The sequence below is a fragment of the Gouania willdenowi genome, chromosome 18 (genome assembly GCF_900634775.1).
Source record: "Gouania willdenowi chromosome 18, fGouWil2.1, whole genome shotgun sequence".
Lineage (NCBI taxonomy): Eukaryota > Metazoa > Chordata > Actinopteri > Blenniiformes > Gobiesocidae > Gouania > Gouania willdenowi.
In genome coordinates this window covers 16736502-16762313 of record NC_041061.1, presented here as the reverse complement: position 1 = coordinate 16762313, position 25812 = coordinate 16736502, and the positions used below count along the sequence as shown (strand labels likewise).

Sequence of the window (25812 nt, the reverse complement as noted above, 5' to 3'; positions counted from 1 at the left end):
TGTTAAGTGTGGGACCAATACACACTATAGGAAAGACAGCACTGTGCGGTGTGTTAGCTTTTCATAGCAGCACCTCAACAGCTAGCATCCATTAAAAGCAGCTGACAGTACTGATGGTGTATTAAAGGTGTATTTTCTCCGCAAAACACATTTACTGTAAATCAAGGCAGAGAAATGTGTAATTTCGTGTCAAACGTTAATGCTCTTGCCGCAAGTTTGTGGATTTAATTGCAGTATAAAACCAAAGCAAGTAAATGGAGACGCCTCAGTGACGAGGACATTTAACCAGGGACACTTCAGCAGTATTTGGCTCAAAGGCATAAAATCACATGTACCCTCTGTAATTTCATAGTGTCTAATTTAATACAACAACAACAACAACAAAAAAATGTTACAAAACTGGAAAATTAATTTTATAAATATTGATGAAAAGTTTAAAAATTGAGAACAATGATTACCGAATAATAATGTTCTGTTATTTTGGCTTTATTTTTATTTATTTTTTTGAATTTTTTTTGTGGTTGGACACTACTCACACACACACACACACACACACACAACAGATTTTGGTGTTGAAACATACTGTAGCTACAAGCATTGCACATTACCACAGCCAAAAATATCAAATTTAAGTATTTTTAATTCAAACGCAAGTAAAACGCACATTATTTTATAGTTGAACTTAAGTTTTACCTCAATTTAGCATTGAGGTTGTTTATTTGAGCAATATCAGGCCTTAAAGTAATAGCTGTTTAAAGGGTGAAATTATTTTTGTTAGATTTGTGTATGTTTGTTTTTTGTGCAATAACGAGAGCTCAAAATGATTTGTTAGTGATGGAATAAGGTCAAAAAGCATAAAGATTGCAAAATGTGTACCGGTAGTTTCTTAATTATTTAAACAATGAATAGATTAAGCGGTCACTCAAAGAATCGTTTACTGTAGCCCTATTCTGTTTAGTCTGTATTCTGAGGCATGTCCGCCTCCTTTTGACTGTCAGAATTCACTGTCAGCTGTTCTATGTTTGTATCATCTGATGGAAAAGACCCCACACAGTAATTACACTTATAAAGACACTGTGTTTTTGAGAAGTTTCATCTGCAAAGACCTGTAGATTATTTCTACTTCAAACAAATTCGTCTAATTCAAAATAGGTCTATCTAACATCCACACAGATTAACATGTAGGAATTTGGAAACATTCATAGTAAGTTGTTGAAGTAAATTTTGGGATAAGTGTTGAATTGACAGCTATCAGGCAGTACCCACAGGTATATCAACTAAAGTTGACATCTTTTTCCTAAATAGTTCAGTGAATAACACTTAAGTCACTGTTTTACCCGGAAAAACAAAGTTTTTCTTTCTTTCTTTGGCTGAAAACACATGCTTTTGTTTGTTTTGTTTTTTAAAATTCCCCTTCGGACACAGTTATTAAAGGGAAATGTTAAACTGTTTTGGATTCAAACAAAACCCATAAGCTGTATTGCACTGCCAAGCCATTATAGATTTGGTGTGAGGCAATTCAATTATGGCTGTATACCCGTCCATGTGAGAGTGCAGTAGCTTCAGTGATGACTGTTATAGGGCTTCTGACTTCCGTGATCACGAAAAACGGGCAGAAAATATGGAATTCCTCAAAAATAAAAATGGTATATTGTTTTGTTTTTAGTTTTTTTCAAATTATATTTTAAACAAAATCAACCAGAAATTGCATTATTACACAAAATATACCCTTGCATGCATATTTTTGGAAATATTCACACAATTACACACACTTCTTTTCAAGTAGAAAAGTGGGCAAGGGAGGGAAAATGTCAAATCTTGTCCAAAATTTGACGTAATATGGCTCCTGAAATGGAAATGACTTTATGACGTGGACTGAACCCTCACTAACATGTTTTGTTACAATACCATGCATGTCGACAATATTTTGCACCATTAAACAGGTAGCCTAATGTCTAGCTTTAGCAAGTTTAGCGAACGACAAAATGTCAAATCTCGCTCGATCTCAGTGTGTGCCTCTTCTGTGTAGAAATATGAAATTAATTCAAATTACATATCAATTATCCATTAATAAGTAGGCTTTACACCATTAGGATTTTTGGGCTGATCAATGAGTTTAAGAAAAATGATCACCGATCTGATCATATGAATTCAGGTTGTTTGTTTTTTTAGGTATCAACCAAATTCCTTTGGTACTACCTGATACAGATTCATGGAAAATCAAACGGTACCATGTTTCTGGACCTAAACACAGCCTTGTGACTGTGAGGGAGTGGAAGAGTTGAAGAATTTCCATGCAGGACTTGAACATAACATTTGGTGCGTGTGTGTGGCCCTTTAACTGCGAATGAATTCCCTAGTCGCTCGACCAGTGTGCGGAGTGAGGGAGTGTGTGTGAACGGAGCAGATTGATTATAAGCTGTATGCTGTTTTTAATAATCAGCAAAAAAACGTTGCAGCTGTTGTATTAAACCAGAGCCCAATGTCACAGTCAATGACTGCTGTGAAGCGAGGGAGTTAACCCCAAAGCTGAGGATAGCTTCAACTACAAGAGAGTTGGAGATGAAGCTGCGGAGACAGACCACACTGGAACTACGTAAAGCCTCCATCAGCATTAGGAGCAAACGCATATTTCCTGACTGTGGCATCACAACATCTGCTGTTGCTTAGTCCATATTGACAGGTGCACAGCGGAGATGGGGCACACACGCGCTTCTGTGACCATTACTGCCCTGAAACAGACAGAAGTCTCCGGTATGAAAGCGAAAGGAAATGGGAGCTCATCACTATAGGACTCTCTCTTTTGACATGTTCGGGCTGAATAAACAAAACAAATGTACGCACACAGACATACACTAACAGCAGACACTGCCCCCACTTTCAGAGCCAGTAGACTGGGGAAGAAGTCCAGCGCTCAGCCACTCCGCTCCAACCGATCGCCATTTTTGTCATTCGCTCATAGGTTTTCACCCTTGTGCGTAAATGCGAGGGAAATAAAGCCATGTCACGTAAATCAAACAATTCTTTTCAATGTAAATGAGACAGATAAAACAATGCAATGGGAGCATCTACAGAAAGTTTCATCACGACAATGGCATCATTGATCGGCTCGGCAAATTAAGACATTACAGCCGATCCCATTAATTGCATAAAATGCAAAATATTGGCTGATCCTAAATAGCCATTCAGATCGGTGTAAAGCCTATTAATAAGTATATTAATGGTTGTATTTATCCATTAAGTATATTAACTCATTCAGTGCCATTGACGTAATATTACGTCAATTAAGATTACTAGAATACACCCTGGCGTAGGTCCTTCATCAATATCGAAGCTGTAGTGTGAGATTAGCCACTGATACTACCATTAGCAAAGGAGAGAAAAGCAGGGACGAAGGAGATTATGGCGCTATGAAGTGATATTGTGAAGTATCCAGCAGCTCACAACACCACATACTAACACAAAGCATGTGTGTACCTGAGTGGATTATTCATCATGTTGTGATCGTGAGATAAAACCATCAACTAACCGAGCCAAACGGGTCATCTCTGCGTGTCGGGAGGAAGAGGAAGTTACATCTGTGTGATTGATGGGGGGAGGAGATACAAAATGCTCTAAGCAAAACATTCAGCTGTGAGCCAAATAGCAAAATAATATTTTTGCCATCAAAAGCCTTGTCTGTGTTGTTGTTTTTTAGGAGGAAACCAATGTTCAGATGTTATAGTTTTCAATAAAGCAAAAAAAATGCTTCAAAGTCTTTGACAGATTTTTTATTTAGAAAAAGCCTGTTTTCTCAGCTTTTTGCTCAGAAACTGGCGATTTGTGTAAAACTTGCTCGATTCAACTCCGGATTCTTGATGAAAGTAGAGACTTTAGTCTTTCAGAATCTGGTGTCAGATTTCAGATTGTCATAGTACAAAATATTCTGTGGGTTTTTAAAAATCAGTCAAAATGCTCTAAAACGGCTGGCACGGAGGGTGGTAGAGATTCTGAAATGGCTGGCACTGAATGAGTTAAACATGTGTAGCTGGGGTTCAGGACGTTCAATAGCCTGTAATCACATTTAATGAGGGAAAGCCTAGGATACAGAAATGAGGAAATTCTGAAAAGGAATTCAGGCAATTTTGGAACAGAAAATTGGACACATTTTATTTTGCCAATGTTCTTCAATCAATCACTTTTTCAAAGTTGTTACTCAGGTTCAAAGTCCTTCTTTTTTTGGTGAAGCCAAAGTGGTTTAAAGGAAGTGATATGCAACTTTTTGAGTCTGTCACAACAGCTGCGCCCTGTGTCAAACAGGTGAGACGTTAAAAACGCAGGTGTGTGCTGTAGTTAAATAGCCAACCACGTGACAGGCCTGCTCTTATCAGCCAATCCCAGCACTTCTTGTCGGAAGACGCTCAAGTGTTCAAAGTCTTTGTGTGTTTCTCCTCTCATAAAAATTAAAATTTCTGACAGAACTAACTGTTGGTTCCTGTTAAAGTGTCAGTGGCAACAACAGCACGGTTTAGGTGTAGACAAATAAATATCTGCTCCTGGGGCAAAGCGTAATGTGTTCTTATAGATACACCCTAATGGGAACAGAGGTCAAGGATGAAATAGAGGGTTATGTAAGTATTTGTTGCTGCCTGACATAAACAGATACAAGAAAGAGCCTTATCTAAGAATACGTCCTGTAGAACTGAGCTGTGTGTAAAGTGAGGTGCGTTTTCAGCCCACAGGTATGAAAGGTGTAGCCTACATTAATAACCAACTTTCTCCTAATTTCGGTGAGGCAGAAAATTAAATAAATAGTTAATCTGTTGGTTGCGTTTTAGCCAGATGACATCATGTCAGCACACCTACTTTGTAGGGATTATTTTCAGCAACAAACCACATGGAGTTTTGTTTTTATCTGCATCCTACTTCAAACACTTATTGTGAAATGTATATTGCTATTTAAGCAGTCAGTATTATTGTGATCATAAAACCATCAACATAAATCCTCCAACGCTGTGTGACCTGCAGTCGACCAACCGTAGCCAAACTCGTCGGAATCCCTCATTAAGAATTTAGGGTTGAAACATAAAATTTAGGGTTATTGAAAACTGTTGACTGTGTTTGTAGGGTAAAGGTCAACAGTGGCTTCTTCCACACAAACACGGTTGGTTTAAAGGCCATCTATAGCAAGCCTTTGGTGTCAGGTCTCACCATACAAGACAAAGTGGCACCAAACAGTAGGAACCGGGCTTAGCATTCACATGAGTCTGCATTGCTCAGCAGAGACTTGTGTGTGGATTTTGATGTGAATATGCAGTCCTTTGTTCTGTAGATATTTTCTAAAATTTGCGATGTATCAGAAGAACTGGTATTTACTTTGGTGTATACATGTTTATCTTAGGCTATCTAGACTGAAATTAGCATAATATTTTCACATAAAGAGGGAGCTAAGCGTCGAGTTAATGGTCGTAGAAGTGTGTGGGGGTGGATGGGTAAAGTTACTGGCCAGGACCGCCTACCACTCCATTATCAAGAACAGTTGCCTGGCACGTATCAAAGCAGACCTGTCAAATATAGAGGAGTGACTTGTGACATCTTTTTAATGGTGTGAAATGGCAGATATGTTAAGTGGCTTTGAATGGACGTGTTGCCATGCTTTCCAATGAATTTGTGAGGGCTGTTAGTTTAAGGAACTGATCTGAATATGACAACCGCTTTTATTGTGACACCAACTCAACCAGAAAAACTTGTCTGACAGAGGGTGTGTGTGTGTGTGTGTGTGTGTGTGTGTGTGTGTGTGTGTGTGTGTGTGTGTGTGTGTGTGTGTGTGTGTGTGTGTGTGTGTGTGTGTGTGTGTGTGTGTGTGTGTGTGTGTGTGTGTGTGTGTGTGTGTGTGTGTGTGTGTGTGTGTGTGTGTGTGTGTGTGTGTGTGTGTGTGTGTGCGCGCGCGCGCGCGTGCGGTCAATGCAGCCAGTGGTAATCAAGGGCGCACTTGTAAACATATTAGTGAGCTAAAGCAATGGACCACTTTTAAACAGTTTTTCTGAGTCAAGAGCAGAGTGAGGTGCGCTTCCATACACTTTTTTTTATATAATATTGGACATTTCTGTCCTTAGATGGGAGTTGGTGGATGCAGAAAGGGTTTTTTTGCATGCACCGCACCTCTGCATTGAACCTGTGATTGATTACTGGTCGTTTCTTTACATGGACCGGAAGTTTTGGCAAGTGCATGGCCTGGTACTAAGTGGTCCATGGACTGGTACTGATACCCAAACTTTTTCAACATGTTCAGTGATATATCTAATTTTTGTATTAGTTTTGTTTTTGGTTATTAACACGATAGTGGACACAAATGTATTTAGATGGGAAAAATGTTTACAGTTCTTAGTTCATCGCCTTTTTCATTTCTGATAAAGAAAACTAATAGATTTATTAACTTTGAAATGGGAGGAAATTATACATTTGTATTTGTTTTAGAAGTGGAAATTTGTTGATCGTGTTGAAATAAATTTTGTTCAGCTCTAGGTTACCCTCGGTCATAAGCCAAAATGTAGGAAAAACATTAATTGATTTGTTTGATTTATAATGGTCAATAAACCTTTATTTTTATATATATATATATATATATATATATTTATTTTAACTAAGGACCATGTGGACATCTCCCATCGTCTCATTAGGAGTATGTCTAGGCATTCCAGGGAGTACAAACAGGCAGGTGGAGGCCACACACACACTACTCATTTTGACTTGTCTTGAGGAATTTCCACAGGAGTTGCATCATTCTGTGATCAGATTTTTCCGCTTTTATTTGGAGTATGATTCTGAATCCAGACCTCCATGGGATCATGATTTTGATTTCTGTTGATCATTCAACTATGTAATGAATGAAGATTTTTCACCTAAAATATTTCATTCATTCAGATCAATGATGAGTTGTTTGTGTTCCCTTTATTTATTTTGAGTAATGAATTTGACTTGAGGAGCACATGTGCTCCTTGGGAAAACTGTCAGTTAAGTAGAAGGTGAATACGATAGACTTTGTGAATTATTTATAAACCATATTCATGCTTTTAACATTCTAAATGAAAACCACTGCACAAAAGTGTAGAACAGCCAATCCAAACATTGGTTAAACGTCTGTACAGCAGGTTGGCATTTAGGAAAATCAGACTCCTGGGTTTGGGAGGTGACTGGATTCCTGCCTGTTAGTCGGTTTTCATCATGCTGGTAGATATTTAATAATAATGTTATATAAGTAAACAGGAGTTGAAGTTATTAGTTGATAATACATGTATCAGCTAAAGCTGCTTCTGTAATTAAAAGGCTTAAAGTGGAAAGTTGTGATTAGTGGGTTTGCCACTTGATGTTTATTGACTATTAGTGAAGCTGTTGGTTTAGTTTGTTATAAAAAGCCCTACAGTCACAAGAGAAACACTAGGCCTAGGAATAATAATCCTTTAGATGGTTAATGATTCAGTGGTGTTGCATTAAAAAATTAATAAATAAAGAAATCTGAGCGAGGAAATAGAAAGGGACAATGACTCAAAAAGCACCCTCTATCTAAATATTGACGTTTGTTTAAATCCATCAACAGCAGTACAAAAAGGAACTGGCTTGTTTTTTACTCAGCCAACTCAGAATCAAATGCATCCAGAGCACCTAATCTGACCACCAGTGCTGTCTAGGGTTGTATACCGGTGCCTACTCTGCATTTTGTGAACGGTTCCGGTGCTTAAATGGGGTTCTTAAAACACAATATTATCTTAAATAATATATTTACAAGTAACATGTGGAAAGAATAAATAAACAACACAATTTAAATAATATCAAATAAAACAATACTGTATCAAACAATATAATACTGGAGATGATTATTGTTATATCATGATTTTATTTGTCATTAAACATTAATAGCTTCTGTAAAAAAGAAAATAACGCTTTATTTCAATAGTTTTTTAAAGCTATAGGGAGTCATTGGAAAAGAGTCAAAGAGCCACAGGTTGCAGCAGACCCCTGAGCTAGCCTGTAAGGCTGTATAAGCTCAGCCTGTGTGAATGCAAAACTGTGCCTTCTATATCTGGTGTTAAAACTTAGGTTATCAAAGAAGGTGCATTGTTCGGCTTGTAAGTAAATTTCATGTGGCCTTTTATCCACTCGCTATCAGTTATGAGCAACAGGTGTGCTGAATCTGATGAGTAGTGGCACTGACGTCACCATCAACAACCGGGTGGGCGGTGCACCGAAATGTTCGTTCTTATTTGGTCTGGTTAGTACAGTTTACGTCCAAACCGGTGCCTTATTGGTACTGCGTTTCAGTACCCAACCCTAGTGCTGTCCTCTCTGTCAACTTTGATTGAGTTTCATTACATTCATGCTTAGCTAATTTAGAAATGTACTAGTTACTAGGAACTTTTCCATTTCCGATATACCAATATTGATCCAATATCAGCATGAATCATACATACTTTTTTTTTTTTTTTTTTTTTTTTAATAAAAAAATAGTTGTTACTTGATTTGTAGTGTGGAATGTTAGAAAAGGCTTGATCAAGTGATGTTACTCAATCAGAGAACAATAGTCAGCAACAGTAGGTATAAGAAAAACTGACCCATTTATTATTAACCAATTGGTTAATTGGTACAGTATTCTACAATTGAATAAAATAAATAAAAAAAATTAATTGGTTGGGGAAATAAAAATAAGAAATTGGAGAATCTGGAAATTTGAATCCGATATTCTTTTTCAGGCTAATATTGGACCGATATTGATATCGGATCGAGGCACCCCTACTAATCACCATAATCATTTAGATGAGATCTTACTTACTTACTAGGACAAAAAAAGTCAGATGTTGATCTTCATTGTAGTAAATTTGTTTTCAGTCACTGGATAACATTGTCACTACTCTAACCATAACAGGTAGCAGAGATTTTGAACGCGATTAATGGCTGAATGGCTCGTGTTTGTCAGATTCTCTGGACAATCAATCATATAGCATGTGATATTGTCCCAAAACATGCATATGAGTCACTTCTGTGTCATGTTGGGGCCTGATTTGAAATAGAGAAGAAAAAACGGATCAGATTTCTTTCTCTGTTATATAAAGGTAATTCCTTTTTTCCGTCTGTTCCGTCTGCTACCACAAGAAATCGGAGGCCCTAAATAAAAGATGTTGATTGTAATTAGCCTGTAGTTTGCCCTCTTACTTTTTTTTCTTTTTGATTTTTGAAAGTCAGTGGTTTTACCTAAGAGATCTGTAAAACATGCCACAAGATTCACTCAATATTTCCTATTCATCTCATTGGTTTTTGATATTTCTTTATTATATTACTGTATTTCTATCTTATCACACGTTTTATCTTGGAATCTTGCATATTACAGAGGCAGGAATTAATCTAGTTGTTCTGATTGAATCACAAATCTGCAGTCATAATGTAGATTCCTAATATCGTGCAACTTCCTGATCTCTTTCTGTTGACAGCGCGAAGATCAAAACCAAGAGCAGCGAAGCAAACAGAATTGGAATATATGAGTGTGGCATATCAGTTTGATACATTTCATCTGACACTGAAGAACTAAATATAAAAAGCTAGCATTTTGCGGCGAGCCACTAAGCTAAAAATGTAATATAGACGAGAAAGAAGCCCTTAATGTGAGTGTGTGGACAAAGGAGCACATTTTGACATTACATCTAATGCTTACCTTTTTGCACATCTTAAATCATGCTTGAATGAGTCATCATAGTGCCTCACACACACATGCACACGTACATGCACATCGTAGTTACATCCAGGAACCCATAAATTATGCCTTTCTCCTTAGACCAGACCTGTCACTAGGCAGATGAACAGAGAGACAAAGCTCGCCAGGCCCTAGCAACAGAGAACCTGCCATGCACACACACACACACGGTTACTCGCTCAGATTTGAGCTTGCATGCTTCACACACAAATGCACACACTTAGTTCCTCTTTTCTTTTTCTCGTTCTCACACTTAAATACTTGAAGATAATTGGATTTAATTTGTATTTTTAGTTGTAAGTTGGTGGAAGTCCTTGGACACTAAGGTGTGGGACAAGCTGGGTTGGTCAGTGTGTTTGCATAAACAATGCTGTAAAAATCCAGTGCTTTTGTGTTGGTCGGATTGTGTCTGATACGAGCTTGGTAAAACGGGCCTTTCCAGTTCAGACGAGAAGTGGCAGCTAAACTTGGCCTATTGTAAGGAGCTGACGTCATCCAGGTGAAGGAGTGGGGACTTCTTTCAGTGTTTTCTAAGTCTGAGTCAAGCCATTTGTCATTATTATGATGCTAAGATCTTTTGTGATCTTACCTGCCTGAAATGATAAATGATCAGATGTACTGTAGATGATGTTTATTTTGTAGGGAAAAAAATTAGGCAAAGAAATAAATGAAATCAATAGTACAGTACAGATACAAGTTATATCTGATCATTTTTGCTTTGTTTTTGGTGACATTGTGTTTTAAGGAAGATAAACTTTAATATTATACTTCAATATTCAGGTTTCTGTTGAGCGTAGGGGCCCCGTACGGTGTGATTTTGATCCCCTACGATGTGATGGTGCCCCCTACCCTGGTTGAAACAGGCTTTTTTGTGGTTTTTTCCTTTTTTAATCTATGCCGTTGTAATATTTGTTGCACATTAGTCCCGATATTACTGCGGGTCCCACGTAATACCTCATTTAAAGGTCCCATGTCATGCTATTTTTCACCCTTCTCCATTTGTTCTAAGAACCCCAAAAACATAGTATTTGAGGTTTATTTTCCCAAACTCGCCTGTTTTCCAGAGTTTTAGCCTCTGAAAAGTCACTTTCTGATCAACTCTACACAAACAGGCTGATTTGCAGCCTATTTATGCATATTCATGAGTGGTTGTGTCTATAGACGGGACACTGACTTCATCCTCCCCGCATGGTGACGTAGGGCCAGAGGACAGCCCACCTTCCTCCCACCCACTCCGTAGCTAAGCTCATTCTGCTTTATAAACACAAGACGGAGTGTGGGGGCGGGGCGTTCACCGGTACATCGATAGACTATAGAAAATACATACATAACACTGTGCGAAGGACGCTGAAATGCTCACCTTGGTGGGCGTGTTTGTTTACATGTCAATCACGGCAGAGAGCTTCCTGGAGGCGCGGCTTCTCCAGCTCAGTGCCGCGTCAAATTTGTCATCAAATTGGAGCGAGGTGTTTGGGCTCGCCCTGCAGTAAGAAAGGAGCAAATCACCCTCTAACTAACGATTGAGGGAATCAATGAAAAAAACACTTTGGGCATGTGTTTTATGATGCCCAAATAGCACTTTGAGGATGTTTAAAGCACAGAAAAGTTGATTTAGCGTAACATGGGCCCTTTAAATTTAAAAAGTGTGTCTTGGTATCAGTCTTTTAAATAAAATTCAATAAAATGTTGTTTCTTGTCTATACAGTGTTTTTATTAAGTAGTTATTTGTGGAGGACCTATACCAAGCGTGAGTAACTCTCTAACTCCATTCATCATGACCCTTTACCAACACAACAAATAACTTTTGGCTTTAAAGTAAAGCAGTCACAAACAACAACTTAAGCTTAACTTCACAAAATTTGGCCATCAGAGAGTTAGAAATTTCAAAATTTTACGGACCCCCCCTTACGATGTGAATTATTCCTGGTGAGAACCCTGTAATATTAATCATAAAAATTCAAGGTTTTACCAGTAGCTACACTGTATTTCATAATATGAACCGGTAGCGGAATTGAGTTGAATTAATAAGTTGTTCCATGCTGTTTATTTGCTGTGTTCATTTACTATTTGCATACTGAGGATGAGCAGCATCTGTTGGAGTAAATCTTCCGCTCAGGCCGAGTCACTGTTAACTGACTGAAATCCGGTTAGACCTCTTGAGGGATCAAAATGTTGAGGGTAAACGAGCAGTAAGGAGGCCAACGTCAAAAGACAGATGACGTCCAGTGTTCAGCAGAAATGGTGAACTTTCCTGATTATTCCTAAATTCTCTTTTAATTCCCTAATGTTATAGCTTGACCTCATTTACTTAAGTTCATTTTTAAAAAGAAAAACTGATTTTAATGTATTGTAGATACTGTATAACTTCAGCTTGTCTAGCAATTGCATCATACATTTTGTGTACTCTCAAAGTTGTGTCGGCGTTAACTGAAAATGTTCAAGTCTGAAGATGAAGCCAGACGTTCTGAATATGGCATCTCTTCTTTTTTTAAAAAGCTATATAAAGGTTGTAATGGTGTTGTCAGAGCTTCCCCAACCTGTTTACACCAGTCCCTCTCATGGACCGCTCACACCCTTGAAGTTGCGTAGCAGCAAAAGAAGGGCACACAAGGAAGTGCTATGCAATGTGTCCTTACTGTGACAGTAGCACAGCAAACAGCACTGAATTGATTTGAAACACACACACACAGACACACAGACACACAGACACAAGGCGGTCTGTTAATCCAGTTCAAGCGAACACACTTCTCACTCACAATAGTACATTCACAGCAATCTGAGACCCAGTGTGACACCACCTTGCTAAAGTAGGGGCCTTGCTCAAATTCACTTGACCTCATATGCTATGGTGAGTTTGTTAGGCTAGGGTAGATGTACTCATGCTGTATATTAGCTAGTTTGCTGTGTTTTCCAAAAAAGAGCAATGTACATGCAGCACTAGAAAAAAAGACAACTTTGACCCAGTTTGAGTTATTGCTGCAGCATCCATGAGTATATGTTTTAAATGTTGGCATCTTATAAAAAATGTTTTTTTTTTTGGTACAGTTTGTTTCAGGCTGATCATGCTTTCTTACTTCTGCTCGTTGAATTGGTGAAACACGCCTTCTGGCTTCATCATTCTATTTTAGGTTCACTCATGCAATGTTTTGTTTTGTTTATTACAGTGATAATAAAAAACAGAGGCGAAATATGACTTGTTTGTGTGTTTGATGACTATTGTTTGTACAGTAGGACAAGTTAAACTTCAGTATATTATCTGTATGTTAGTACCTAGTATCTCTTGACTGCCATTTGCTGCGCTCATTTTGTAGGTGATGGATGTAATATCCTGACTTGAAGCATTTAAAATTCCATAAGGCACTGAGTGGCTTCCTCCTAATGCTGAGATTAGTAAGGGTTGCAGATAATGAGCCTTGTCTCAAAACGTAACCGGTACTGCATTAGATTAATTTCTTTGCTTTAGTACATGCAATTACTGTTGTTGTTGATACCTTTGCATTAAACGTTCATTGATGACTAAGAATCCACCAATAATCAATTTTTTATAATAATCGGTATCGGACATTTTATCCACTTATAGGCTAACCTGTAGCTGTTTATTTTAAAATGTGCTCCTTCCTTTCCTGAAGCACCGCTCTTATTTTAAGGTATTTTTTTTATATATTATAAATCATTGTACAAAAACAAACAATATACTCTATTTAGTCTAATTCCAGGTTTGTTTTTCAAAATTGACACCAAAATTGAATTTTTTTTTTTTTTACAGCAAATTAACAACCCAAGGTATCTGGTGGATAGCAAACTTGAAAACAAACGCCATTTCCTTGTTAATCATTACAGCCTTAGTTGTTTGAACTTTCTTTATTCATTTTACCAATTGACAACTTATAAAACATTTTTTTTCCTGGCATAGGAATATTATTGGGACACTTCTAAACTGTATGTTGGCACTATCAAGTATGCAATAATGAGTCATTCTCAACAAACGACTAAGAACAAAACAATGATGTCATTTATTGTCTTCTAACACATCTAAAATTAAAACAGAGGGGTTAGTGTGCGTGCGTGCGTGCGTGTGTGTGTGTCTGGGGGAGGGGGTTCGCTTGGCCTGCAGCTGCCCAAAATGAAGAAAGAATTAGAAGATAAATATAGTCGGACATGAAAGAGGATAGGGTAGGAAGAAGACTAAAGAGCCAGGGGCTGTGGACAAGGGAAAGAAAGAACTCAGCGGATGCAGGCTCCATTTGTACTGGCCAGTTTATAATGCCAGTTACAGTTGATAAATTGCCTTATTGAGCGACATGAGAAAACCTGAGTGCAGCTTGCTATTCTTAGGAGACTTAAATTTGATGCTGACAGATGTGTAAAAGAATCAAGAACAGGGACATAAGAGCTTCTCTTTATCCTTAGCCGTGGAAGTGACTAAAGCCAGTGTGCATACCAGAGTTTGCTGCTCAATTCTATTGATTTGTTTCTAGAAAGGATTTGTTTGAAATGGCCATTGTGATGGGAGATGCTTCATTATTTTCTTATCTTAATATATGAAAAAAATCTGTAATGTGGGCGGAAATGATTTCGAAGGGTGGGGGGACAGGGTGTATCCGGAACGTCCCGAGCTAAAGTTATTTTTAGCTTTTGCTGATGAAAAGTTGTTCATTTTTGGACAGCTGTGTCTTTTTTTCTGTATTTGAATTAACCTACTTCACACCTTCACGTTCAGGTTGCAGCATTTGAAGTAGTTACCATGGGAAATTCTGTTAATAAGCTTTTACTGAACATTTGTGGTTATGTCAGTAGAACAAATAGAGATTATGTACATCTGACGATGCCATGCATTAAAACAACTGCATCTTTGTTGGTGCCAGCCTATAGGAGAAATGGTTCTTTCCAGTTCCAACAGTCAAAGGCAATTCCTGCACTTAACTGCGTATTTTATCAATCTATTTATTAGATTCATAAATAGGGTGGGTACAGGATCCTATGGGAGACGCCCTTAACTTTCAGAATTTGCTAATTTGGGGATTGTGGCTTAACCACCAGGTCTTTCTGTGCGAATAAATAGTAAATACCCAACCAAGCTGTCCTACTTTGTACCAAATATGTTTATAAATGGGCAAACAGAAGAGTTAACTTGTATTGTTACTGGCGCTATGTTCATATAATGAATATGTTTTTTACTAAATAAAAAAAAATGCTAAAAGGGAATCAAAGTTTTTCCTGTAGTTCACTGGTATTTAAGCTAATTTTATCTTTTCTCTAATTGCCAATGTATAGGCCTGTAAGTACATTCTGACCACAACATAATTGTGCATGCTTTATGTGAAACAATATATATTGCACTTCTAAGACGTTCAGTGTTAGAGCAAAAATGTGAGTTTTAGGCATGATAATTAGGAACCGCAGCACTTAAGACACATGGACCTCAGTGAGGATGCTTGAGTCCATTCATCTAGAAATGGCATCGTTCACTCACATGTAGTCTTTGTCTTAAAAACTGTCCACATAAGATGTTTGTATCTCTCTCCCACATGTTCCAAAACTAAAAATCCTGTCTTTGATCTTTCTCCCAAGACTGTTTAAGGCCCTTTTCATGTCCTCTGGATTTAAAGCTGTTGCTCTTGCTATAAAATTCATTTTGTTTAGACCCGCTCTGGCTGTTATACTGCACTTTATGTTGGCCCATGTCAGTGCTATCAGCATCAGGAGCTGTGGAGATGTTCAACATCTGTTTGAGTGAACCATCTCTGGAGGATGATGCTTACAAACCCAGTAGAGCAATCATGGCTTTTTTTCTCTCTTTGCAATGATGATAACCATGATTTTAAAAATCAGAATCAGAAATCAGAATCAGAAATGTTTTTAATGGCCATGTACAGTTTTAAGGACAGTACAAGGAATTTGTCTTGGTAGTTGGTGCACAAAACATACAACAAAAAAAAAAAAAGAAAAAAAACAAAGAACAACCCAGCAACAATAATAATAATAATAATAATGATAAATATAAAGGATGAGGGATAAATAAAGGATAGATAGAGAATAAAGTATAAATAGGATAAATATAAATAAATATATATATACCAGATGGTGATGGAGGAGCAGAGGATGGACTGGATGATGGAGCTGTAGAAGTTCACCATCATCTTTGTTGGCAGACTGAACTTCTTCAGCTGCCGCAGGAAGTACATCCTCTGCTGAGCTTTTTTGATAAGGGAGCTGATGTTCAGCTCCCACTTGAGGTCCTGAGTGATGATGGTCCCCAGGAAGCAGAAGTACTCCACAGAGCTCACTGTAGAGTCTCCCAGGGTGAGGGGGGTGAGGGGGGCTGGGTTCTTCCTGAAGTCTGCTATCATCTCCACTGTCTTTAAAGCGTTGAGCTCCAGGTTGTTCTGGCTGCAACAGGACACCAGCCGGTCTGTCTCCCACCTGTAGTCAGGCTCGTCTCCATCAGAGATGAGACCGATGATGGTCGTGTCATCTGCAAACTTCAGGAGTTTGAGCGACTGGTGAGAGGAGGTGCAGCTGTTGGTGTACAGGGAGAAGAGCAGAGGAGAAAGAACACAGCCCTGAGGAGATCCAGTGCTGATGGTCCGGGGAGCAGAGATGGTTTTTCCCAGCTTCACGTGCTGCTTCCTGTCAGACAGGAAAGTGGAAAGTGTAAATTAAACTGCGGTCCAAGTGTAAATTATGATTCTGAGCGAGCCTCTAATTTGTTTGAGGTACAGGGAGATAATTAGGGACTCAAAATGACAGACAAGTGTTCGGAGAAAAGAACAAAAGGAGACACTATGAGCCCCCCTTTACTCGGCACCTACTGTGTGAATGTCTCTACTGACAGTATCAGATCTCTAAGAGGCGTGTAGTTTGTGGCTTTGGGTTTGCACGTGTCTGCACGCATTAATCTTGCACATGTGCATTTGTGTTTTACTATTTGTGCGTTTGTGGCTCGTCACCCTGGAGCCAGACTTCTTCCAAGACTCTGAGCCACTCGTCCATCTCCTAAGTTTGCATGTCTGGTACTTACTTAGCTTTTTATTTGACCTTTTTCTTGAGTTGTTACCCAATGTTGAGTGATTTCATACAGCCCTTTTCAGTATAGCAAGGTGTTGCTATCTATTCTTTATTGGGCATGTGTTGCATCAGATGAACCTTAGCCCATTACCTTTATGTTACCTTTAAAATACTGATAACGTCATCATACACATCCGGGTTAAGAGTCATCTGGTGAGTAGTTAGAATCTCTACAATGGTGGTTGTCATTTGCCAAATAACTAAAATTGTTAACTTAGTGTTAAGTAAATTTAGGCATAAACTAAATATGAACCTAATATTAGTACTACGGTGGTTGATGATGATAAATCCTGACCTTTAGATTAATCACAGTAGACCTGAACTGTGGTCACTGGATTAGTGTTGCAGATTAGATCAGCCTGCATGTGTACACAGTTTTTTTGCATAAAGGTATTTTCCTGGCAGTGTTTTCTTATTAACTTGGATAGATTTGTCATTTGGCAAGATACTTACTAGTTAGTCATTAAGTAGCTACTGTATAGGTATATTGTTCTGGAAGAACAGGGGGTCGAGGTAATCTTAAACAAGTTTTCAGGTGAAAAACCATGGAGCTAGCAATATATTAATTTGTTTAAAGAATAATTCTCCCCTGCTGGTTCACAGTAACCGTGTTTTAGATTGTTTGCCTATTATTATTAATGATCATACAGGCAGGCACCATATTTGTCTGTTTGATGTTGTTGTCTGACATCTGAGTGATATTTTCAGAAAGCAATTGTCCTTCCATCCGACTGTGACACACCCAAATTTTTCAATCAGTCTCCCATCAGTAGTTATTATACCAGATAATACTGGGTAAAAACAAGGATAGTATATATGAGACTTCACAAGATATGTAGATTCAATTAAGAAAAAATTAAGTTAAAAAAATTGACCAACAGCATCTTACTACTTAATAATGTTGTAATACATTTTTCAATAGCTCCACTCTGTTACCTCAGCACAGCTCTGTTATTACCGTTTCTTTTTCTAATAAGATGGGGTAGAGTATATAGTTGCCTTTTAATTTTACAGGTAAATTAGGTTTGGCTGTGCACTCGCTCCAATCTGTTGGTGACTTTATCACGACCCAGTTCTCTATTTAACATTGAGCACCAACCATTTATTCTGCCTTGTCATTGAGCTCTGTTCAGTCATGCAAAACGTCCAATCCTTGCCCTAGTGTTGCATTTTTTTTTTTATTTCAGAACTCAACTCTACAGTAACTGTTTTTTTTTATTGATTTCAAGACCAAAACAATTACAAATTATTTGGGCAAAGCAGTTAAAAATGTGAAAATAAGAATGGAGAAAAAATACTTTGTTGCCCTACCATAGAATGTGCTATTCTGCAACATTATGTCCAGTACATACAGTTTTTTTTAAGTCCTTGCCAACTTGTTTGAGTTTTGCTTTGTCATTTTCCCCCTAACATTTTCCCTTCGTATCATCTGGTCCTGATCCACTGACACACTGCTCTCTCTGCCTGTCCCTCCTTCTCCAGGAGCCCAAGTCGTCTAGCCGCTCCAGCATGCCGCGATGTCGGAACTCCGTCGCCACAACCACTTCAGACGAACAGCCGCACATCGGAAACTATCGGTTACTGAAAACCATCGGCAAAGGAAACTTTGCTAAAGTCAAACTGGCACGACACGTCCTCACTGGAAAAGAGGTAGGATTGCATCGCATGCTGGACTTTCACTGGGTCCACTAATTCTCTCGTTGACATCAAGATTGTAAAGCCACTCTAGACCAGACATGGGCAACATGCCGGTTGGGAGGGCAACATGTGGCCATCAGTCTAAATTTTTGCAGCCCCCAAAGCAAATTCCCAAAAATGTAAGTCAAGAAATTGGAGGGAATATCAAGCCCAACTTAATACACAAAGTACACAAATGCACAAAGTACAGAGAAAATTCCAAAATGACTTATGAAACATAAAATGACAACAAGGAAAGACACAACAACCACTACAAAAACACACAAAACAACACATTACAGAATACAGACAAACAAAATGACAGGACATTACAGTACTCAAAGACAAAAATGCAGAAAAATACACAAAATTAGACAAAGAATACAAAAAATAACAAAAACACACAATGACTCAAACAACACACAATGACTGAACACACAAACTGACAAAACATCAAAACCATAAGACCCTTTTCCCCCCCGTAATTATTCTCTGATTGGTCATTATTCTAAATGCTGACATGAATATTGATCGTGTGGCCCTCGGATTAGATACAATCGTTTGTGGCCCCCGCTGTGATAGAGTTGCCCATTCCTGCTCTAGATGAAGTAGATGTGCTGTAATTGACCTAAATGTGTGATTGAAAGGATCATCAGTGCTTGGCCTAATGTTAATCTGGTCCCTGTTTACTGACAGTTAAAGATATCTCATGTTTGGATTGCATGGCTTTAGAGATGCTACATCTGCTACAGGAGATTAAAACACCATTGTCTGTAGGAATACGGAAGGCTGAAACTAAGTGGCTCAGTGCAGACAGGATGTGATGTAATAAAGCAGTCAGTTCCCTTTAAGAGATTGGCTGCGTGCGCACTGAGTCTCTGTCTGATTTCCTTTGGATTGGGTGGGCAGGCTCTGTCAATGTGTGACAGCTCTGTGCCTGACACCCTGATAACACTCCATGTGACACTCTGGCTTGCACTCATACACACTCAGAGAAAACAAGGGCTCGTCAGAGGACACGAAAGAGTCAGACAAGCACGACCAGAAAAGGACTGAAAGAAAAATGTTTGTTTGTGTTTCAAAAGTGGTCCACTCAATCTGTTTCATTGTTAAGGGATCATTTGGGTTCCTCTGCTTCCATCTCATCTTTTCAGTGTCCCTTCTTAGTGCACCTTTATTTTCAGGTTGTCATTTATTTTTGTTCATGTCCTTCTTCCTTTTGACACTTCTAGACCTCATTAAAGCGTGGCTAAAAACTCTGCTTCAGCTCTTTTTGTCTTTCCCACTGTATTTTGTACCGTTATGCAACCGTCACCTGCTGCGATTGCGTTTTTGTCACTTAATGCTGCAAGATTGTAACGTTCCGTTGAGCGTGTGCATGTGTGTGTGTCGTCTTTCTGCCGTGCCATCAAAGGAAGTTTAGTGTGAACAGGCAGTCAAACTCAAAGTGTAATAAATGAATGCTCAGTGTTTTAGATAAGTGGACCTGTCATTGTTTTTTTTTTGTTTTTTTTAGGTGGCTGTAAAGATTATAGATAAGACACAGCTAAACTCATCCAGTTTGCAGAAGGTGAGTGTCTACACATTACACATGCAAACACACACATTCATGCAGGGAGAAAATTTGTACGTCTTTTCCTCCTTTCCCTTTTCCTTTCCTCAGAAGTCATTTTTTTGGCACTAAACACATCATTTCCTTGCGTGCACTCTCTCTCTCTCTCTCTCTCTCTCTCTCTCTCTCTCTCTCTCTCTCTCTCTCTCTCTCTCTCTCTCTCTCTCTCTCTCTCTCTCTCTCTCTCTGACCCTGTGAAGTGGTCTAGTTTTTAGGGAGAGTTTTAATTACAGGAAACAAGCTGCAATTACTTCTTTTGATGGTGGCAGGGTGGGGTCTGTCCACTTACACGCAAACTCCAACTATGGCTGCATGTACACGGAACAAATGCACACAGAATTTACATTTGTGAATATGCAAATGAGGTAACTTAAAGGCTTGTGTAAATGCAAATCCAATGTAAATGCAATGGATTCATTGGGGGTGTTGAGACCAACTGTCGTACATACCCAGTGCCAGTGGTTTAATGGTTTTTTCTTTACTGCTGAATACAGCGTATCTCATCCCTTACAGTTCAATTACAACAGAGTGCAAAACAGTGGATGAAGTAATAATTCAATAAAGCACAATGTTCGTTAATGCTAATAAATACTAGTTGTACTTAATAGCAGGGTTGGGGTCAATTACATTTTTCAGTTACAATTACGTTTTCTATTACCCATGTTCAATTACAATTAATCACAATTACTGAGCCTGAAATAAATAACCTAATAAAAGTTAACCTTCCTCTTGTGTTAGCTTTGTGTCAAGATAACGTGTTCTATATCAGCTGTAAAATGCATTTAAACAAATATCTATCATCTAATTTCTTTCCTATCTTTTAATTCCCGTGTTAAGTTTCCTAATCAATGAAAATATAGGTTTTAATATTTTTGGTGTGGGAATCTGAGTATTTTTTGTGTCTGTATACCTCTCGATTTCAATTTAATGTGGAAAAGCTTGATATGAAACACATTTTAATAATAAAACTACATATGTGTAGAACTGTACATAGAGCTGTAACATGGGTCCACAGTTTTGCATTAAATTGTAATTGATAATTTTTATATACATTTCATGGCAATTACAAAGTCAATTTTCTAAACTCAATTACAATGTAATTATGACTATGACAGCAACACATTTTTTTCAATTACAATTATAATCACGCCACAATTGTAATGATCAATTACTCAATTGCAATTATAATTGAAGCCAACCCTGCTTAAAAGACATGGAAATAAGTATAAATATAGTCTGTTTTTTTTCATAGTCCTTGCTGGTACAGCAAAATGCGGTTTTGTTTCCTTTGCATTAAAATTGATCCACAATGTGTGTATTTTCAGTGAGTTTTCACCCACGACAAACACTTCACTCTTATATAAATAAGAAGCTGGAACACTTAGAGGATTTTATATATATTTAGTTATTTCTCCATCTCATGAGCTGGCACATATGTAGGCACACACAAAAATATTCACCACCGTCTGTGACTGTGGTTTGCTTCTCAGCTCTTTCGAGAGGTGAGGATCATGAAGATGTTGAATCATCCCAACATAGGTGAGTCACGCCGTAACATCAGATCGCTCAATGAGAACCATCATGTTTTACATTCAACACACGGACGTATTTGTGATTTTTCGTCACTTGTCGTTTTGTTCCACCTCGCTTCTCTTTTCACCTCCTCCATGTTTCTCTCTCCACCTGCAGTCAAGCTTTTTGAGGTGATAGAGACAGAGAAGACTTTGTACCTGGTAATGGAGTACGCTAGTGGAGGTAAGTGTTGTCCCTGGGAGATCTCGCCACATGAAGCATTGCACATTGTGTACAAGGACGACCTTACATTTATTCAGCTTACCTCCTAAACGAAAGCAAAAAAAAAAGAGAAACCATCAATCATTGTGTAAATTACCAACTAATTCAGTTGTAGATATCTTCAAATTAATACACAAATTCAGTGAAACGCCACAATATAAGCAGGGCTCACATTTTCCCCATGCTTATATCACATGACGGCAGTCATTTTTAATCTGAAATTGTTAAAAAGAACTCAAAATTTTTACAAAATCCTGCCATTTTCTTCAAATGATTCTGGAAAAATTTCCCAAATTACATAAAAATTGGCCCCAAAATCAAATCAAATAAAACTGAAGATCCTGCAGGGACTGAATTCTGTCACGTATTGCGTTCATATTATCAGTGCTGTACATATTTTATAATTTATTTATATGTAGAAGTGCAAACTAGAGCACAATAATTATTACGTATTCTCTTTTTTTCCCACCCTAAAACCTCTGGCCCACTTGAGATGAACTGCTCCGTATTTGGCCCCTGAACTAAAATGAGTTTGACACACCTGTCCTAAGCCTCTCCATACACCATTTTCCTAGTGAAATAAAGGGCAGGCAAAGTGTACATCTTGTAATCATCAAATTTTCCTACTCCGTTAGCAAAAGTTTTTATTTTTGGTTTTGAATAAAGCCTTTTTTTTTTTTTTAAGGTTTTCTTCAAACTTAACATATTTTTGACTTAATTTTTGTCAATGAAGACAAAGCACATAGTACAATTTAATGGCAAAGCTTGAGTCTGATGCGCTTCATGCAACCAAAGCTAATTTTCAACCCTTGTGTTCATTAATAGTTGATATAAAAACTAGCATTGCAGTGTTTGACCCATTTTTCCCTGACTAAGGCTAGTATCAGGTTTTAGCTCTTACTCCCCCTTGCTTCTGTTGTCTCTCAGGAGAGGTCTTTGATTACTTGGTGGCCCACGGCAGGATGAAGGAGAAAGAGGCCCGTGCCAAATTCAGACAGGTTTGTATTGAGAGGAAGATGCTTTTTGTTATGCATGATGTTAATTAGCAATTATTATTCCTTTGGGTTTATTAGGTATTCTGTAAAAAAAAAAAAGAAACAGCAACAGCTTAGATCTAGCATATTATTCCCAAATAAAAATCCCTAAAAGAAGCTCAGTGTCTTCTTTTTCTCCAGCTGTATCAACTTACTGACTGTTATCTTCTTCCTCTCTTATATTTATCCGTTTTTTCTTTTGCTCTCTTGATTTCTCACTCTTTAGATTGTGTCAGCAGTGCAGTATTGCCATCAGAAGTGTATAGTACACAGAGACCTCAAGGTGAGAACGCACACACACGTTATTGAATTACACAAAGCCCCCACCGTACTCTCTTTCTGCACCTTACTCCCCAACCCTCTACACTAATCTTCATGCGATTTAACCTTTTGAAATGAAATCCCACCCACAAACTGGTAACCCCGAGGTTAATCACATAAATTATATTGCAGTGCTGCAGTTTACTAGCCTGTTACATGCATACAAATAGGATGGTAGTGTTTGTATATATGTATGTACTGTATGTCTCTAGGTGTGTTTTCTGTTGGATCTTCTCTCTGCATACTTTATTTAGTTTATTATTCACATTTATTCGTACTGACATGCAAAAAGCCAGATTGAAAAGTCTGTTAAATTTGGGTTTTTTAGTATTATGCAGAGTTAAAAATCCTCTTATTGTGCCAGCTGGCTGACCTATAGACAACACATTATCATGATTACTGAATAAACACGGCTTCCATTGGCAAACCTGTTTTTCCACCTCATTGTTTTTGACCCTTTTTTTTTTTTCTCTTTACAAACACATTTTAGCTGTCATTCATCATTTCATGACATGTTTATTTTTATTTTTTAGAAAATGCTAGACTTACACTTCTCATAGTGATGGTTACTATTTGTCTCTTTAATCCTAAGCACTTGTGATTTAGGGGTCATAAGGCAAAAACCACTGCAGTTTGTGCACAGTGCAATAGCAAAATGTGATGAGAATAACTTTAACAGGTAACAATAGCATGGTATAGAACAGAACAGCTTCTATCTCGGTAAAATATAGTGTAATTATTGTAGGATTTCTTTTAAAATGTTCTAGCCAGAGTTGAGTTTTGTGTTTTTGGCATCCATGCAAAGTCCTAATGTAGCAGATGATGATTATTCTTATTCCTCCGTGTAGATTCATGATTAGACATCATGCCAGCATTGTACCAAATATGCACTCGCGTTTGCTCACTCGCAAAGCTACAAAGTATTCAATGCGATTGAAAATGACGGCGCACTTGTTGCTAGGCAACCGCAGCCTCCTTACTCACTGGCCTAAAGATACAAACGCATGCAGAGAAAAAACACTGGTGGCTCACTTATCCCAATGTGTGCTACTGTTTGAGGCTTCTGTCATTGCTCATGACCTTTTCCTCACCTGAGAATGAGGATTACAAACAGCTGACTGTAAAATACAATAGTAAACATCTTCAAATGATCTTTCAAGCTTCAGAATTTATGCTTTTCAACCTTGCTTTTTGCTTTGTTGCTCCTATTTTTTGTGTGTTTACAGTGAAATAACAGGTTTGCCAAGTGAAAACGTAGTCACACACACAAGGGCAGTGGTTCCCGACCTTTTTCTTGTCTTGACCCCATTTTTATATCACTAATTTCTGGCGCCCCAAGAGATTTTTTATTTCTCTAAAATTAGTTTTTTGATCCTTTTTGTTATACTGTTACAAATATAGAGTAGCCAGTGTCAGTGCACAAAGTAACAATAAGCACCAGCTCAGATATTTTTATACCGCATTTTATTTTAACTACAGTTATATATGAGAAAGTGAGCTTTTTAAAAAGCTTTCTGCTAAAATATGTTTGATTGATTTTATTCGCTGTTGATTTTATTATTGCTTTTATCTGTTGATTTTTTTTTCTGCCCTTGTCTCTGTAGAATTTTGAGATTACTAAATGTAAAGTGCTTTACAAATTAGTTATTATTAATATATTTGATATTATTTAAGCTTTTTGAGTTTTCTGCCTCTTCCTGCACTGTTTAACTATTTATGTGATATTATTCAAAGTGATGTACATTTAAAAAAAAAAATATTTTTTAATTTTAAATGTTTAATTAAAAATGTAAAAATATAATTTTAGATTTTATCAAATAACTAATCTTAAGTTTTTGGTGGATTTAACTAAGTTGACATGTTCTTTAATATTGTTGTCTAATAATTTTCCTTTATTTCTTCTGCTGTCGCTCTGCAGGCAGAGAACCTGCTGCTGGACGCAGACATGAACATCAAGATAGCGGATTTTGGCTTTAGCAACGAGTTTACACTGGGGAACAAACTGGACACGTTCTGCGGCTCTCCGCCCTACGCAGCCCCAGAGCTCTTCCAGGGGAAAAAGTACGATGGGCCTGAGGTGGACGTCTGGAGCCTGGGAGTCATCCTCTACACGCTGGTCAGCGGATCGCTGCCCTTCGATGGACAAAACCTCAAGGTCGGGAAGGGGAGTGTGTGCATTTGTCTGTTGCGTAGGTAGATGTTGGCAGTTATCGCTGCTTTTGAACCAAGGGCCACAGGATAAAAATGAACTCAGGAATGAGTTCTTTTATAGTTATTGAGTGGGACCAATAATTGGTCCGTTCTCTTTCTAAATGAACACTAAGTTCTTGCAGCTTACAGCATGCATTCAGTCTGTCGCCATATGACTCATTGTTTTACTGCAGACATTTTAGGATCTAACATTAGATATGAAGATATCAGATGTGAAAAGCTCTTCTTACTTTTCAGTGTTTGGCATTGTACAGACTCCTATTCTTGACTGGGGTCATATTAAAAGATCTTTCTCGTTGATTGAATCTAACCAATGTTAAAGACCAAGACTAAAAAAATATTATTATTTTTAAAGATTTATCAAAAACTCTGCA

At 37.9% G+C, this 25812-nt stretch overlaps 1 protein-coding gene across 10 annotated transcripts in view; it reads left to right on the top strand.

Annotated features, from left to right (window-relative positions):
• The window catches only part of mark2b (MAP/microtubule affinity-regulating kinase 2b), a 57821-nt gene that overhangs the window by 5603 nt on the left and 26406 nt on the right, over positions 1–25812 (top strand). For all 10 annotated transcript variants that reach the window (XM_028474947.1, XM_028474943.1, XM_028474942.1 and 7 more), the window contains exons 2-8: positions 18272–18439; positions 19983–20036; positions 21569–21617; positions 21768–21833; positions 22800–22870; positions 23133–23189; positions 25146–25382. In XM_028474947.1, the coding sequence (XP_028330748.1) occupies positions 18272–18439; positions 19983–20036; positions 21569–21617; positions 21768–21833; positions 22800–22870; positions 23133–23189; positions 25146–25382 (702 nt within the window). The remainder of the gene's footprint in view (positions 1–18271; positions 18440–19982; positions 20037–21568; positions 21618–21767; positions 21834–22799; positions 22871–23132; positions 23190–25145; positions 25383–25812) is intronic.